At 37.3% G+C, this 15,904-nt stretch overlaps 1 protein-coding gene across 3 annotated transcripts in view; it reads right to left on the reverse strand.

Annotated features, from left to right (window-relative positions):
* Positions 1-367: 367 nt before the first annotated feature.
* Positions 368-15,904, reverse strand: part of TMEM26 (transmembrane protein 26) — a 40,159-nt gene continuing 24,622 nt past the window's right edge. For all 3 annotated transcript variants that reach the window (XM_005865123.2, XM_005865122.2, XM_014538739.1), the window contains 2 exons: positions 7,805-7,881; positions 368-4,817 (listed from right to left, as the gene is read on the reverse strand). In XM_005865123.2, coding sequence (XP_005865185.1) covers positions 4,393-4,817; positions 7,805-7,881 — 502 coding nt within the window. In that variant the 3' untranslated portion in view covers positions 368-4,392. The remainder of the gene's footprint in view (positions 4,818-7,804; positions 7,882-15,904) is intronic.

Raw genomic sequence — 15,904 nt, forward strand, 5'->3', positions numbered from 1 at the left:
ATTCACATCTTTCTCTGAGAGATATTTCCCATTCTGCAATGCTAAAGACACATTTCATGTTTTCTTCTAATATTTTATAGTTTTCAGTTTTACATTTAGATTCTTTAATCCATCTGGAATTTATTTCTATATATTGCGTGAGATAAAAATCTAACTTTATTTTTTCCAGATGGCTTGCAAAATTTCCCAACATCATTTATAAAATTGGTCAGTCTTTCCTCACTAGTTTGAAATGCCACTTTAGTCATACTCTAAATAGATCGTTGTGTTGTTTTTTTAAACCAGAGCTTACAATCTAAATGAAATGAATTACAGTGGAGAACAAAGACAAGTAATTCAAACAAAAAATGAACATTGAGATAAAGTTGTAAACAAACTATTTAATGTATATATAATAAAATACAAATGTCATTCATTGCAAAATAGTATAAATATGAGTAATTAAGAGAAAATATTCATATAAAATATTCAGAGGCTGAACATCCATAAGATATAAGGTTATAGCGGTTGATTATTGAAACATTGTTTAGAATAACTCCCATCATATGAAACGTTATTTGAAGCCTAGGAGCTTTAAACATCCTCCAGCTGCCTAGTTTAACCCCAAATCAGATGTTTCTGACAGTGGATCAGAATGTCCTTTAAGTAAAAAAGCCAAGTCTGAAATTAGAAAAAGTGTAACCATCTCCTCTTATAATTCAAGATTGTTTGGTTTTTCACTTACTTCTCTGAAGCTCTGTAATATTTCAGTATCTCATTTTCCTGGCAGTAGAGTGAACCTGGACAGAGACTTGGCCTCTTGCAATTGTTTCTTTTAACAAGAGAGTTGATTAAGAGTCATTGAGATGAAATGCCAAAGATAATAAAAGTCAGTGTTGAACTCTGAAACCTGCATGGAAATCCTAAAGCATGCACACCTACAACTCATGCCTTCCCATGGCTTTGAAAATTTGCTCTTAAGCTAATAATCAATATTATAATAGCAAATCCTGATTTTTCTTAGCCATGTCTTTCTGGTCTACAAATCCTGAGGTGTTGCTATGAACTGCAGCAAAGCCAATTGACACATTTGTTTAACAATCTCATTTTGGAAGATTAAAAAGAATGTTATTGGCAATGCAAGTTTTTATTTTCGTATGTTATCTGTATCAGCTTCAATAAAAATTAACAAAGTCATCAAAGACAAAAACAGATTACTCATCTTGCAATGCTAAGTCAGGTCCTCTGAGACCCAGCTAGGGAGGGGAAGCAACACCAACAAGGTGGTTGCGAGGTGAGTTTTTACACAGCATCCTTAAAACATGCACACTGTATTTTCTCACAAGTGAACTATGTTCTGAGGGAGAACATTTGATTGAGCTTTCATCAAGCAGTTAAAATACAACAACAATAACAAATAAATCACTTTCTTCAGTGGTTGGGGGATTGGCGTGTGTCTGTAGGGGGTGGTACGGAGGTATGGCCTGCATCACAGTATACAGATGATCTGAGGCACTTATTGCAAATTACAAGGAGACAAGTCTCAAAATGTCAACATATGGGATGTAACTGTTGTTCTAGACACTTCATAGTGAACAATTGGATGTTTTTAAACATTACCATGTTTGGCAATCTACAATAAAGAAGTACAGTAACAATAACTTTTTAATTTTTCATGAGGGGTCCTAGAGATAAAACCTGGACTTAAGTTTTATTTTTAAATAAGCTAAATGAAAAGAGATTTTCTTTCTGCAAAAAAAACACTAAATTCAAAAGGGTGGGAGTGCTGGCAGTTAGGTGAACAAAGGATGCCTTTGGCGGATTTTCCTGGAAAATGTTGCTGGGGCATGTTTCTGTTTTTTCACCATTGATTGCTGAGATGGTCCTGGGTGCTCTTTGCCTTCTTGGGACTCCAAATGAAGCTAGACTCTGGACTTTACATTTCCAGGCCTTCGGAGGAGTGCTAATTACAAAATACTTTACTAAAACGCTAGAAACTCATTCACAAAGCCAAGCCAAGTCTCAGATTTGAAAGCATTTAAAAATATCCTTGCAACAGCCCATATTACTTTATACTCATCTATTTTTAGAGCCCCAATGTTTGTTTTGCTGGAAGAAAAAATTAAAACATGTAAAGTATGCCATGAGCAAATCTGCAGTAATAAGTAGCACATACATGTTGTGGAGGAAAACATTCACTATGAAACAGTCAACATAAAAACAGATTCTGCGGAGGCGGTTTTATAAATAGCAGCTATTATTTTGCTTTCAATTGTGAAGCACTTTAAATAACAAGCCCTTAAAAGTTGTCAAGTTTCTTCCTTTAGATAGATATGATTTCCTGATCTTTCATAAAATTATTATGGAAAATTATAAATGGATCCCATTAGTTTCATGTGTAATTTTACAATCATATTGTTAAAATTAGAAACACATGGGAGAAAAGAAAGAAATAGAAACATGATATCAGGCACTGAAGAAGCCAATAATTGGAAATTATTCATTTCTCTATATAAAAAGAGAAAATGCCTATGGAACTTTTAATCAAATCTTTTGAACAGATGTCATGCCATAGAGATTTATAGATCAAATTGTCCCAATTAATTGTCATTAAGTCTCACCCAACTTAGGGACATACCCTGCCTTATCTTTAGCAGGGTCTCTTTGAGTTCCTGAGCATAGTAACAGGAGGAACTGTGCTTTGAACCCCAAAAGGACGGTTTGGCACTGTTTGCCTCATATAATTACTGTGATACAGCCAGGTAAATTTTCCCACTGTATCCTTAAAAGCAAAAATTGTTTTAAACGGGTTCTGAATCGCCTCCATCTGAAATGTATAGCAGTGTATAAAGGAAAAGTGTGACTATGACAATATTGGGGAAATGAACTCTTAACGCAGGGCAGAAAGGTGAATTTCCCGATTTCCACAATGCTGTGCCACATGTCTTCTGACCCCGTCACTAATCAAGGGCTGCTGGCAGTGTGTAGGGCTGATGTAAGCCCTGTCCCCAACATCTTCCCTGGGACCAAGGCCATCTCCAGCAGTGGCAGTTCAGACTGCTGGCAGGCACCAGAAACTAGGGTCACCCTTAAAGGGCCTGTAGCCCCGTTCCGCACTGCTGCAGTGCTTCCTCGCGTCAGCTCACATGATTGGACTTGTCTATACAGAAAACGGTGACGTGCAGTTAAGAAAATACTGACAAATGCCGCCAATCACGTTCCGAGTGGAAATTGTGACTTCGCGGCATTACCAGTATTTCCTGCCTCGCAACCAGTGGATCTGTAACTGAAATGGCTTGCTGTGAATTTTGCAGTGCCCCAGCCAGAAGCAATAAAATTTCTGTTAGAGCATATGCGCCATGACAGAATACCACATCAGCCCAGAAGAATGATTTTCCCGGGAAGGTCTGTGCAGAGAAGCTGGGCAGAGATTTTCACTGTTTCTAGCCCCCAGTGAGGTAATGTTAAAGGCACATTTTCCTTTATTTGTTCTGCATTCACTGAATGTAGTTTTTTCTCTTTTTTTTTTAATGTCAGAGGGACATTGCAGAAAAGATGAGATGAGACAGTCTGACAATGGAGCCAAAGTTGAAAGCTCCTCTGTTTTCAGGTAACAGCCCCGGATGGTTTGTCTGCACTCAATCTCTTGAGGGCATGTCGTAGTAACCCTGCCCATAGCTTGTCAGACAGTTCAAGACAAACAAATCACTTAGTTGTTGAACAACTATAACATCTGATACCATCACACAAATTGTAACAATAGCCACTAATCAAAGTTCTTTTCATTCAGTTTAAGAAAGAGAACTTCTCAGCTTTGGCTTGATTACCTAAAAGTAAAAGCCTTTCAAAGTGAAAGGCAACAAGCATTTATTTGAGATCAATAAAAAAAAGCTCCTCAGAATGCATTGATTCAGGCCGAAGCCCAAATCGTGCTCTGATTAGGAGACAATGGCAAAGGGTATTTATGAGAAAGGAAAAGGGAACAATTACATCAATAGAAGAGAGGCCTTTCTATTGGTGCAGATAACATAGTGCCGCTAATTCTAAAAATGTTTTTAATTTTTGGTCAGGTAGCCATCGGTCCGGTAGTCAAAATATCTACTCTCTTACTATCCTTGCAAACACTTCTTTGGGACACGTGGTTGCGTTAGGCTCGGTCCAGAGGCTGTTTTGCCCTGTGTTAACATCCCAAAGTGTGAGGCACGTGACCTGCAAGGCAGTTCCTCTGGCCTGGCAGCTCTTGCCCCATTTCAAAGTGGCTCTGCTTATATCATTTTGACGGGTTCAGGCCCCTTTTTGTTGTTCTTTTGAAAATTACTACATGTAAGATTTAGAAGAAGGGGGGGGGGGTTCTGTTCGTCAGAAGAACTGGGACGTCAAGTGTTTTAGTGGCATGCGGCTGCCCATAACTAACTACGGGGTTGGGGGAGAGTCCTCCGAGGCGCCTGGCGAGGCTCGCAAAGGCACAGCCGCGCCCTCCTTGGAGCCGCCCTCCCAGGCCCCAGGGGAGACCCCACTCTCCAGGGGCTCGGCTGGGCCGCCCCGCTCTCCCTTCAGGACCTCTGGCTGCCTTCGCAGAGAGGCACGAGCGCCCAGTGCCAGGACAACCAGGCGGTAGAGGTGTAACATCACCACGAGGAAATTCTTTACAGCAAAGAACACCAGCATCTGGTTGAAAACTTTGTAATAGGCCATCAGTACGAGACGCACGATGAGGAAGGGACCGTCTTGTATGAAGACGCTGATTCCAATGTTCCACAGATCGGCACTGTATTGGCAAAAGAACAGGCTGGGGAACCCCCTCGCCCTCAGAGACAAGGGGCACACGACATGCTGAACTGAAAACACAAGACACACCAATTAATGTATCTCTCTGAAACGCCAGAAAGTAAGACAAGAATGAAATGGGAACAAGTCTCCAACACTGGGTGCCCTCCTAGTTCATGACTGAGAGTGACTGGAGTTTCATTCAGTCGGAACAGGGGAAACATCCTTGGTCATTGTATATTCAACGATATGTTTTGTTGCCAATAAAACACACCAAAGAATGCCAGTCCTCTAGTTTTTGTGCATGTCAACAATTCAGATCACCTTCCAGTCCTCACACTGGGAAAAGCACAATTAACCAGGATAGAGAGACTCAAGAATAGAGGAAACCACCACGTTGGTCCCTGGGTCTGCAGTGGGGGAGGCCGCCCAGCGGGTGCCCTGGGCCTCGTTAGGGGGCCTGGCTGCCTCTCCTTGGCTTCCTCATTTTTCAGAGGAAACCACCACGTTGGTCCCTGGGTCTGAAGTGTGGGGAGGCCGCCCAGCGGGTGCCCTGGGCCTCGTCAGGGGGCCTGGCTGCCTCTCCTTGGCTTCCTCATTTTTTGGCAGGAAGATGCTGGGCAAGTTCATCTGCCTGAGTCTTATTTTCCTGCTTTGAAAAATGGGATAACAATGACATCTGTGAGGAGAAAGTCCCCATCTCACTGATTCTTGTTTGTTTCCATTAGAATAACACCCCTGGCTCCTTTCTCTTCTCTCACATTATCTTCTCCTTGGGATAATGAGTGACTTCCCTGACTGCCAAGTCTGGAGATGCAACAGAGTAAGCATGACCCAGAACCTTCGGCCTCTTCTCCTTGAGAGCTACCTATTTATGGGTTGACTTACTTAATCCTCTGTGTACATTGTGTTGTGAAAATTCAAGCACTTATATTCAAATTCAAACTTAACTCATGTTCAACATATTTTTCTAATGGTGGTGAAAAAAACTAAAAAATAGCCATTATTATTTTGTCTAATTCCTTATGGTTTTGTTTCACAGTTTACAAGAAAAACTGGATATAATTACTGATTTTCCAGTTGAATAAAATGAGGTCTAATCAACAAATGAACCTTTTTGTTTTAATTTCTAAAATGTGAATTTAATTTAGGGTCAAGGGCAGAATATAATCCTTTAATAATAACGAAGCCTTCCATTTGGAGCTTTCAAACAAAGAATGCCTGTCTGCTAAAGCCTGCAAATATTATGAAGCTGCTTTGATATGAACATAATGTTGTTCCCTGGAAAATACAATAGTAATTTAGTCAGAAGTAACATTTGGTCTTTGTTTTTCAAACAGCTGCATAACATTATCACCCTCTGAAACTTTACACAATTTCTTTCTTAAATAAAAATTTTTTTAGCAACGCTATAAACCACAAGATATGGGAGGGTGAGGACCAGCAGATTGAAAGACAATAAACAACATTAACAAAAGATCAATAATAGTCTTTCCAAAGAAGTGAGAGTCAGGAAAAGGCTCCCAGCGGACTTCTGAAGAGTATTATTGTTCCATATGTAGAGAGATGGTGCCTAATATTCTGTCCAAAGACACCAGCCGATCAATGGGTATAGGACACCTTGCAGGGCACATTATGACAAGACCTCTCTCTCTCTCTCTCTCTCTCTCTCTCTTTCTCTCTCTCTCTCTCTCTCTCTCCCCCCATCTCTCTCTCGTGTGTGTGTTGTGTGTGTGTGTGTGTGTGTGTTATTGGCATACGTTTGTTTGTTTGTAATTATTAACTGGTAATTAGGTTTTTGGTATTTCCAAAAAGCTACAGCCACTCTTTCCATCTATCCTAGTGACAATTTTGTTTCAGAAACGTAGATGCTAAGGTTTAAAATGACCCCTGAAATGTCTAGGCCTATCAAAGTGAGCCAAAAAAAGATGCAGAAAATTTTATTTTTTTATGTTTATTTTATTGAATTTATTGGTGTTACATCGGTTAATAAAAGTATATAGGTTTCAGGTGTACAATTCTTTAATATATCATCTGTATATGGTATTGTGTGTTCAACTCTACTTCCATCACTATTTATTCCCCCTTTACTTTCTTCTACCTCTCCCCACCCCCTTTTCCCTCTGATAATCACTATTTTCTGTGTCAGTGTATTCTTTTTTCTTTGCTCAGTTCCTTCATCTTCTCACCCATTCCCCCAATCCCTCCTCTCTGACAGTTGTCAGTCTAGTCTCTGTCTCTCTAAGTCTGCTTCTGTTGTGTTTGTTAGTTTATTTTGTTCATTAGATTCCACATATAAATGAAATCATATGGTACCTGTCTTTTCCCTGACTGGCTTATTTCACTTAGCACACTGCTCTGCATGTCCATCCATGCTGTCACAAAAGGTAAGATTTCCTTCTTTTTTATGGCTGAGTAGTATTCCATTGTGTAAATGTACCACAGGTTTTTTTTAATCTACTCATCTACTGATGGGCACTTGGGTACTTCCAAATCTTAACTATTGCAATATATTTGCCCTAATATTACTTATGATATGAGGGCATCAAGTAGGGTGCCATAAAAAATAAATCAGCAGCATTATTTACAATAGCCAAGATTTGGAAGCAGCCCAAGTATTCACCAGTAAACACATGGATAAAAAATCTGTGGTGCAGTTACACAATGGAATACTACTCTGCTGTCAAAAGGAAGAAAATTCTCAACCCTAGCTACTATGATTGTCATTTCCATTTCATGGATGAAAAACTGACACACAGATGTGTTAACTAAGTTACAGGAGGCTTACAAATGTTAAATGATGGGACCACTGTATGAAGTGAATGTAAAGCTATGCTCTCATCCTCTCAACTTTCTCAGACTCACCATGTATCAGAGTGAATCTGCAGATGGCTTTCCTAAGTTTTAATCTACTTTTCATCTAAACTGAACTGGAACTAACACTGAGATATCAAAAGATAAAAATGATAATTCTTTTAAATGCCTCCTTAGCTCTATTATAATTTATGATCAAGAGTTGTAATTTTCTGTTTCATTGAGAAAACATCAAGACACTTACCTGCCAGGTCAAGTGGAAACTGCAGCATGCTCCAGGTCCAAATACAAAGGATGCCATAGACTAGGCTAGGGTTATTCCTAGAATGCAGACAAATTTTAAATTAGCAATTAAAATTGATCACATGCAGAAAGGAGAACTCTTTTCTGTTTCTTCTCATATTTTAGTATACCCCAATAAGTCTTACTATATTTTGCTGATATAATAAATCCATGAAAAATCCATGCATAATTACAATGGAATAATGTAAAAGAAGGGGGAAAACACAGAGTCAGAGAGGTTGGCCTTGACCACCACATGTGCCAACATCTGTGTGAATCAAATGAAATCATAAGTTGCTTTACAGGAAGAATAAAGACTAGCATTTTAAGTGGAAATGCCTAAGGAGCACAGTCAATTACTTTTCCTTCTTTGCAATGTCAATGTCTATCTATAGTAGACTTTCAACAAGTACCTGCATTTTTAAATAATTTTGCTTATAGTGTCTGAACTATGTGCAAGCAGTTTTCTAAGTGTTTAATTCTATGATCACACTTAATCCTAATACCAACTCTACAAAGTACCTGCACTATTTTTCTTACTTGACCAGTGGGGAAACAGGCATACAGAGTTGAAGAAACTTGTTTGAAGTCATGTGATTAAAAGTGTTGGGTGCAGAAATCAAAACTAAATAGCTGATTTCAGCATCCACCCTTTTAACCATTATACTATACTATTTCCATGAAGGAAATGGAAGTTTTACTCCTGTTCTATTCTACAATGTTCAGAATATATCTGAAATATTATATGTTGTGCTTTGTTTTAGGAGAAACAATTAAAAACTTTTTGGTTCAAAGGAGAGAAACAGTATGGTAGATAACTCAGAGCCATGTTATATGTGGAGTAGTTCAAGAAACTGGAAACTAGAGAAGATTCCTTTAAAACTTTATTTCATACATTTAAAGGGCTATCATGTGGGAAAGAAATTAAACTTATTTCTTGTGACTTCAGGGAGCCAATTCAGGTTGAAGAGACTTCAGTTGCACCTATAAGAATCCAAATTTCATCACAATAGAGGAAAATTCTTTCTAATAATACTAACTTAAAATAGAATAACCTGCCCCTGGGGTAGTGTATGCTTTGTTAGCAAAAATTTCAAAGAAAGGCTGGACAAAACTTATTGAGAAATTTTTGGAAAGGATTTTATAATCGACATAAAATAAGTGGTCACTTTTGAAGTTTCTTCTAATCCAAAACTTCAATAATTCTACCGAAAACCCATGTACAATTTTTCTTTAAGGCAGCAGAAAGTGTTGGGAAAGCATAAGCTCGAGTACTAGGTTGCTCAAGTTCAAATACTCGCTCCACCCTCACCAGAGAGATCTGGGCCTCCAATCCCATACTGATCATTAACTAGCTACATGAATATGAAGAACTAACTTGACAACGATATGCTATAGTATACCCATCTTTGATATGAAGGTAACAATAATAGCTATTGTATTTTATATGATAATTTTATTAAGTATGTTGCTTAAATACATTAAACATATAAAGCTCTTAGAACAATACTCCATAAAGACTATGAAAGATCACTACAACTTAGTTACTGCCTTTATTTTCATTTGAGCTTGAGACTTTCTCAACTTCTCTTACCTGTCACTGTTCAGCTTAAAAAATGATGGAAATGCCCATCCAGCATGGCTTAGTGGTTGAGCATCGACCTATGAACCAGGAGGTCATGGTTCAATTCCCTGTCGGGGCACATGCTTGGGTTGTGAGCTCAATCCCCAGTGTGGGGCATGCAGGAGGCAGCCATTCAATGATTCTCTCTAATCATTGAGGCTTCTCTCTCTCTCTCTCCTTTCCTCTCAGAAATCAATAAAAATATTTTTAAAGTAAAATATATTTTTTAAAAATGATTTAAATGATAGTATCTACTTCATAGTGTTATTTATAAAGACTAAATAACTTATCACAACTAAAACCCTTAGAACAGTGCTTGGAACACAGCAAGTAATAAATAAATATTATCTAGTAGTCGTATTTTTATTATGAGAACATACTTCTTAAATTCTTTGTGTTTAATTTTATTATACAAAATAAGGATAAAAAATATACTAACCCTAGCCCTAAGTAACCCAAATTCTAATCCTAAAATAATGAATGCATGTTTTTTTGCATATGCAAGTTTTATTTGAGCACACACAAAATAAGGGAGAATGTGTGTGTTGAGAAACTTACTAGTAAAGTTATTAAAATAACTTTAAAATTGATGGCCAGATGATTTTTGAAGCAAACAAATTTGCATTATTAAATCAAATAGTAAAAGTTACTCAGAAAGGTTAAAGGTTAGAATATAAATAAATCACTGAATTTAAATGGCAAACACTCAAAAAATTGTACAGGAATTTTGGAGTGAATTTGTCCAACATTATCTGCATTATGTAACTGTCTCCTGCAATTGTCTTGCCCCATTTTCTCATGTATAATCTGTCTCCATAACTGTCAACTGAAAAGCATGTAAGCAGACAATGGACTCTATTCATAAAGAGACAAAGGCTCTGGAGTCGTATCATTGTAGATGTGAGCATCACTTCTATACTCGGAAAACTGGGTGGATAAAAGACTGGAATTTGGTGCATCAGTGCACCATATCTATTAAGTGATAAAAATAAAAATAAAAATACATTGTTAATTTGCTTAACTATTTCTTTTTGGAAGTGTAAATATTCCTGTAGATAAGAGACAATCAGTGAATAAAATTCATCTTGCTTTTACAAACAAACCTCTTTGAGAGGTGGAAGATAAAGGAGAGAGAGAAAAAAAAACAAGAAAATGAAATATTAATTTAGCCTGGAAGAAATGTTTCACCAGGCAAAAAGAGCCAAATAAAAGGAAAATAGTGTAAACGTAAGAAAACCCTCCTTTGTGTGGTCAGATACTCACAGTAAAATAACAGTAATGCTATCAGAACAAATTTGTTCTTTTTAACAAATGATCTGTGCTCGGAAAAGACTGAATAAACTGATCACCAAAGATGTGATGACCACTTAACTCTTCCTGGCAATGACATTGAAATTCAGACTTGTTACAGTGTTGGAGGGTGGCTGTAGCAGAATGAGAAAGTCAGCAAATCCTCTCCCCAACAAGCATACCTAATGCTGGACACATTGTTTTTAAAAAACAAAACAAAAACCACTTTACATCTCTGGAAGTCAACAAAAACAAATTATAAATTGAGTTACATTTATTCATGAAAATCTGGTAGAACTTTAGTTACGAGCAGTGGAGTCTGAGGCACTCTTGCCCATGGGATGTTCCCATATTCTTCCAGCTTGGCTATGTCAAAGACAATTGGACCCAACTGAGTTAATAAGGCAAGGAAGACTGTATTCAAGACTGTTGCAAAAGTGGAGAGAGACTGAATTCACCCCTACTGAAAAAAAAAAGGAAAGATGTTAAGCACTGGGTGAACTAGTGTAAAAGTCCTAAAGGACATTAGGGAGGGAAAAGCAGTGTAAGACCTGTACATTAAAAATGGCAAAGCACCCCTGGCTGATGTGGCTCAGAGATTAAGGTGTTGGCCTTCCCTGGCACCAAAGGTTCATGGGTGCCATTCCTGGTCAAGGGCATGTACCTGGGTTACGGGTTAATTCCTGGGTCTGATTGGGGTACATGCAGGAGGCAACCAATCAATGTGTCTCTCTCACATCAATCTCTCTCTTTCTCTCTTTCTCTCTCCCTCCTTTCCATTCTCTCTAAAAAAAAAAAAATCAATGGAAAAATAGCCTTGGGTGAGGGTTAACAAAAAATTTTACAGAGCGTTGTTGAGAAAAATTAAGGAGCATTTTAATAAAATATGAGATAGTTAATGTCTTCCATAGATTGGAAGACAATATTAAGATGTAATTTCTTCACAAATTGATGCTTAGATTTAATACAGTTCTTATCAAAACTCCCACATATTTTTTTGTAGAATTTGACAAAGTGATTATAAAAATTTATGGAAATAAAAAGAACCTAGAGTAGCCAAAACAATTTTTAAAAAGAACAATGTTAGAAGACTTACAGAATTCAGTTCCAAAACTTACTATAACACTCTAGTAATCACAATAATGGGGTACTGCCATAAAAATATACATATGGAGCAATAGAACCCAATAGAATGTCCATAAAAAAACCCAAACTCTTACATATGTGATCAGTTGACAAAGATGCCAGAGCAATTTAATAGGGAATGAATAGTCTATTCAACAAATGGTGTGAAGAGGATTGGTCCTAGCTGGGGGAAAAATAGTACTGGAACAATGCCCAAAACAAAACAAGACAAAAAGGAACTTAGAACCTTACATCATACTACCCCCCAAAAAATAAGTAAAAATATTACAGAGGAGAATATTTCTAACTTTAGGTGAGGAAAATATGTTTTAGATATGACACCCAAAGTATTATATAAAAGAAAAAAATAGATACATGGGACTATATCAAAACTTTTTAAAGTGTTCTTCAAATGACATCTATACTAATAAAAGGGTAATATGCTAATTAGACCAGACGTCTTCCGGACATCCTAACGGATGTCCTTCTGGACAAAGCCACGGTGGCAGGGGCCGAGGCAGAGGCAGTTAGGGGCGATCAGGCCAGCAGGGGAGAGCAGTTAGGGGCAATCAGGCAGGCAGGCAGGTAAGCGGTTAGTAGCCAGCGGTCCCAGATTTTGAGAGGGATGTCCAACTGCCAGTTTCGGACATCCCCCGAAGGATCCTGGATTGGAGAGGGTGCAGGCTGGGCTGAGGGACACCCCCACACACATGCATGAATTTCATGAACTGGGCTTCTAGTTAAATAATAAAAAACATTATGTATACTGGGAGAAAACATTTACATTTATACATATAATAAAGGATTTGTATCCAGAATATATAAAGAACTCATAACTCAATAATAATAAAAAATCAATCCAATGAAAAATGGGCAAAAATTTGAACAGACACTTTACAAAGGAAGATATATGAAAGTCTAATCAGTACATGGAAAAATGCTCAACAGTATTAGTCATTAGGAAAATATAAATTAAAACCACAATATGATCCTACTATGAACCCACTATAATGGTGATCATCAAAGACTGGAAAAAAAAAAGTGTTGTTGAGGATGTGGGGAAAAAAAAGAACACTCATTGTTGGTAGGAATATAAAAAGGTACAGCCATTTTGGAAAAGTTTTGAAGTTTCTTAAACGTTAATCATGTACAGTGGGGCCTTGACTTACGAGTGTCCCGACTAACGAGTTTTTCGAGATACAAGCCATCTCTCGGCCGATTTTTTGCTTTGAGTTGCAAGCTAAAATTCGGGTTACGATTCAGCTTCAGATACCCCACCGCTAGTTGGCGCAGCGAACGTCACAGTGATTTGACATACGAGTAATTTGAGTTACGAGCTCCATCACGGAATGAATTAAACTCGTAAGTCAAGGCCCCACTGTACTTATCATAAAACCCAGTCATTCTACTTCTAGTTATCTATTCAATAGAAATGAAAACAGATCCATCCAAAGGCTGCTGGTGAATGTTCATAGCAATATCATTATTAATAGCAAGAAAATAGCAATCATGTATATAAACTATGAAAAGGATATGTAAAATATGGTATATGCATGGGATACTATTCAGCAATTTAAAATTACTGATAGATGCAACAATGTTAATGAACCCCAAAGCATTATGCTATGAGAAAGCCAGTCACAAAAGACTGCGCATTTCATGATTCCATTTACATGAAGTTTACAAAAAAACAACAGAAAGCATATCAGTGGTTACCTAGGATTGCTAGTGGGAGTGAGAATTGACTGCAAAGAGCCATAAGGAATCTAGATTCTAGTGATGGTTATACAAATCTATACATTTAGTAAATATCATTGAACCATTGAATTATAGTAGTTGACTTTTATGCTATATAAAGTCAAGTAATTAAGAAAAATTTGCAGTATGTAAATTTATAAAAATAAGGCAGATTAACTTCATATGGGCATAATGAAGGAAATTGATTTAGGTTAAAAAATTGGATTTGAGTTTTTAGTCAGGATGTAGGAAAGAGGTAGATATTATTGGAATGTACACATCATTGCAGGCTTTTCCCTAATCAGTCCAAACTATGGAATAAAATAAAATAGAAAATAAAATATTGTACTAATATAGATAACACTAAGTAAATTATAATGAAGTAGCCTCCTTTGGTACTACATGTAAATATTCTTTCTGTGTATATTAAATTTATTCTTCGTGATTGTCTTTTTGAGACCACAGGGAAAAGCTATGCCATAATGGGAGGGATTTAAATCTCTCCTTTGAAGAAAGGGAGATTAGCAGTGTCAATTCTTGCAATATTGATGGGCCCTGAGGTGAAATCAGAATTTGGGAGGTGAGTTTTAGGAGAGAAAAAGCTCTAGGCTCTTTCTGGGCCTTGATTTTGGAATCTTTGAGTAGAGTGACGGAAACATGCAGGAATGGAGTAGAGACTACAGAAGGTCACGGACACAATGCAGTTATATTAAAAGTAAAGTTACTTCCATCTGAGACCATGAAACCTGAAAAGAAATTTAAAAACCAAAACCATGGCATAATTTATTTGATCCCATTTTCAGGACATGATACAAGCTTAAAATGAGGGGGAAAAAAGATTTATGAAACAGTCTGGTCAGAAGAAATTGCTGAATTGAAATTGCCTCAGTTGGGATAGAACTGTATGTCCTTTCGCTCATCACTTGCTCACCATTTGCTCCCCAGTCTCTGACCAATACATTGCCTGGCACATACTAGATAATCAGTCAACAGTGGGTAGAAAAATGAATGTATCATGACATTCGTATCCCTGCTGAATACCCCATTTCCTACCTAATATCCCTCCCACCCCCTTGATATTTAGCATTTATGTGTTTATTTCTATAGAGGTGTAGTTAATTATATTTTTATTCTCATGTTCCTGTCACTGTACCTGTAGTTATTTATTGTTTTTATGTACTTGGTGAGGATTTCTTTGTGTTTTTCTTGTAACTCCATTGTATTGTGTCCTAAAGTATCTGAAAATTAGTCATACGATGAAAATCACTGACCCAATGGAAGGTATTAAAGCTACGAAACTAAAATAAACATTTTGAGGATATTAGATCAACTTAGATTGGATTATTTTTAAAATTCTATGCCCACTTAATGAGGTATAAGAAAAATAAGTGTAAGTGAGGCAAGAAATGATCATGTAAAGGTAACCTGTGGTTATAAATATACTTTGCACTATAATTGGGGTATTATTTTACTCAGTTAGTGTATTTTGTTCAGCTTTATGTTTTGTTGTTTGAGAAACACAGTATACAGTAAACTGTAGCATTAAAAGCCAGCCTCATTGCAATTTATTTTTATAGCATAGTGCAAAGCAAACCAAGCTGAAAGTACATTCAGGCACTGAGATTTAAATCCCTTATGGTAAGAAAGTAGTTTCATAAACAGATGTGATCGTGGATTCTGAGTTTGTTTGCTTGTGGCAAAAATAAAGTACCAACTCAATAAGTTTTAATTTATAGGCATCTACTCCAGAATGCCTTGGGCACTTTGAACAAAACTGACTAAAAATAAAATTTAGTAAAATGAAACCTAATATTCCCCATTCTCCATTCACACCAGGGAATATAAATTTCCCAGCTGGATAGGGGAGAGGTTTTGCCAAGTCTCTTCTAGGTGCTTTCTTGGAATTATAGCTGTGCTATGCTCTAGAAGAGGATCTTACTACATTCCTGGACACTTGAAAGTGTGAAAGTGGAGCTAGTGATGGTCATCCATCTCCAGAAGATGTTTAGATAGCCATGGTCCTGCCTAACCTGTGGGCCTGCAGACATGCAGAGCTTTTCTGTCTCACTAGTAGAAAATACTATTTGTCCCTTTTCTTTGGCGGAAACCTCCTTTTTGTATTAAAGTCTATCTCTGTCTCTGTCTCTATCTCTATCGCTATCTCATCTCCACTGGGCTGGTACCCAATATGTATATGCACAGCATCAATTTCTATGATTCTACCATTTGGCATATAGTTTACTAAAAATCCTTATTCATGTAGAATAGAAATGATGGAACAAAGAG

The sequence above is a fragment of the Myotis brandtii genome, unplaced genomic scaffold (genome assembly GCF_000412655.1).
Source record: "Myotis brandtii unplaced genomic scaffold, ASM41265v1 scaffold196, whole genome shotgun sequence".
Classification (NCBI taxonomy): Eukaryota; Metazoa; Chordata; class Mammalia; order Chiroptera; family Vespertilionidae; genus Myotis; species Myotis brandtii.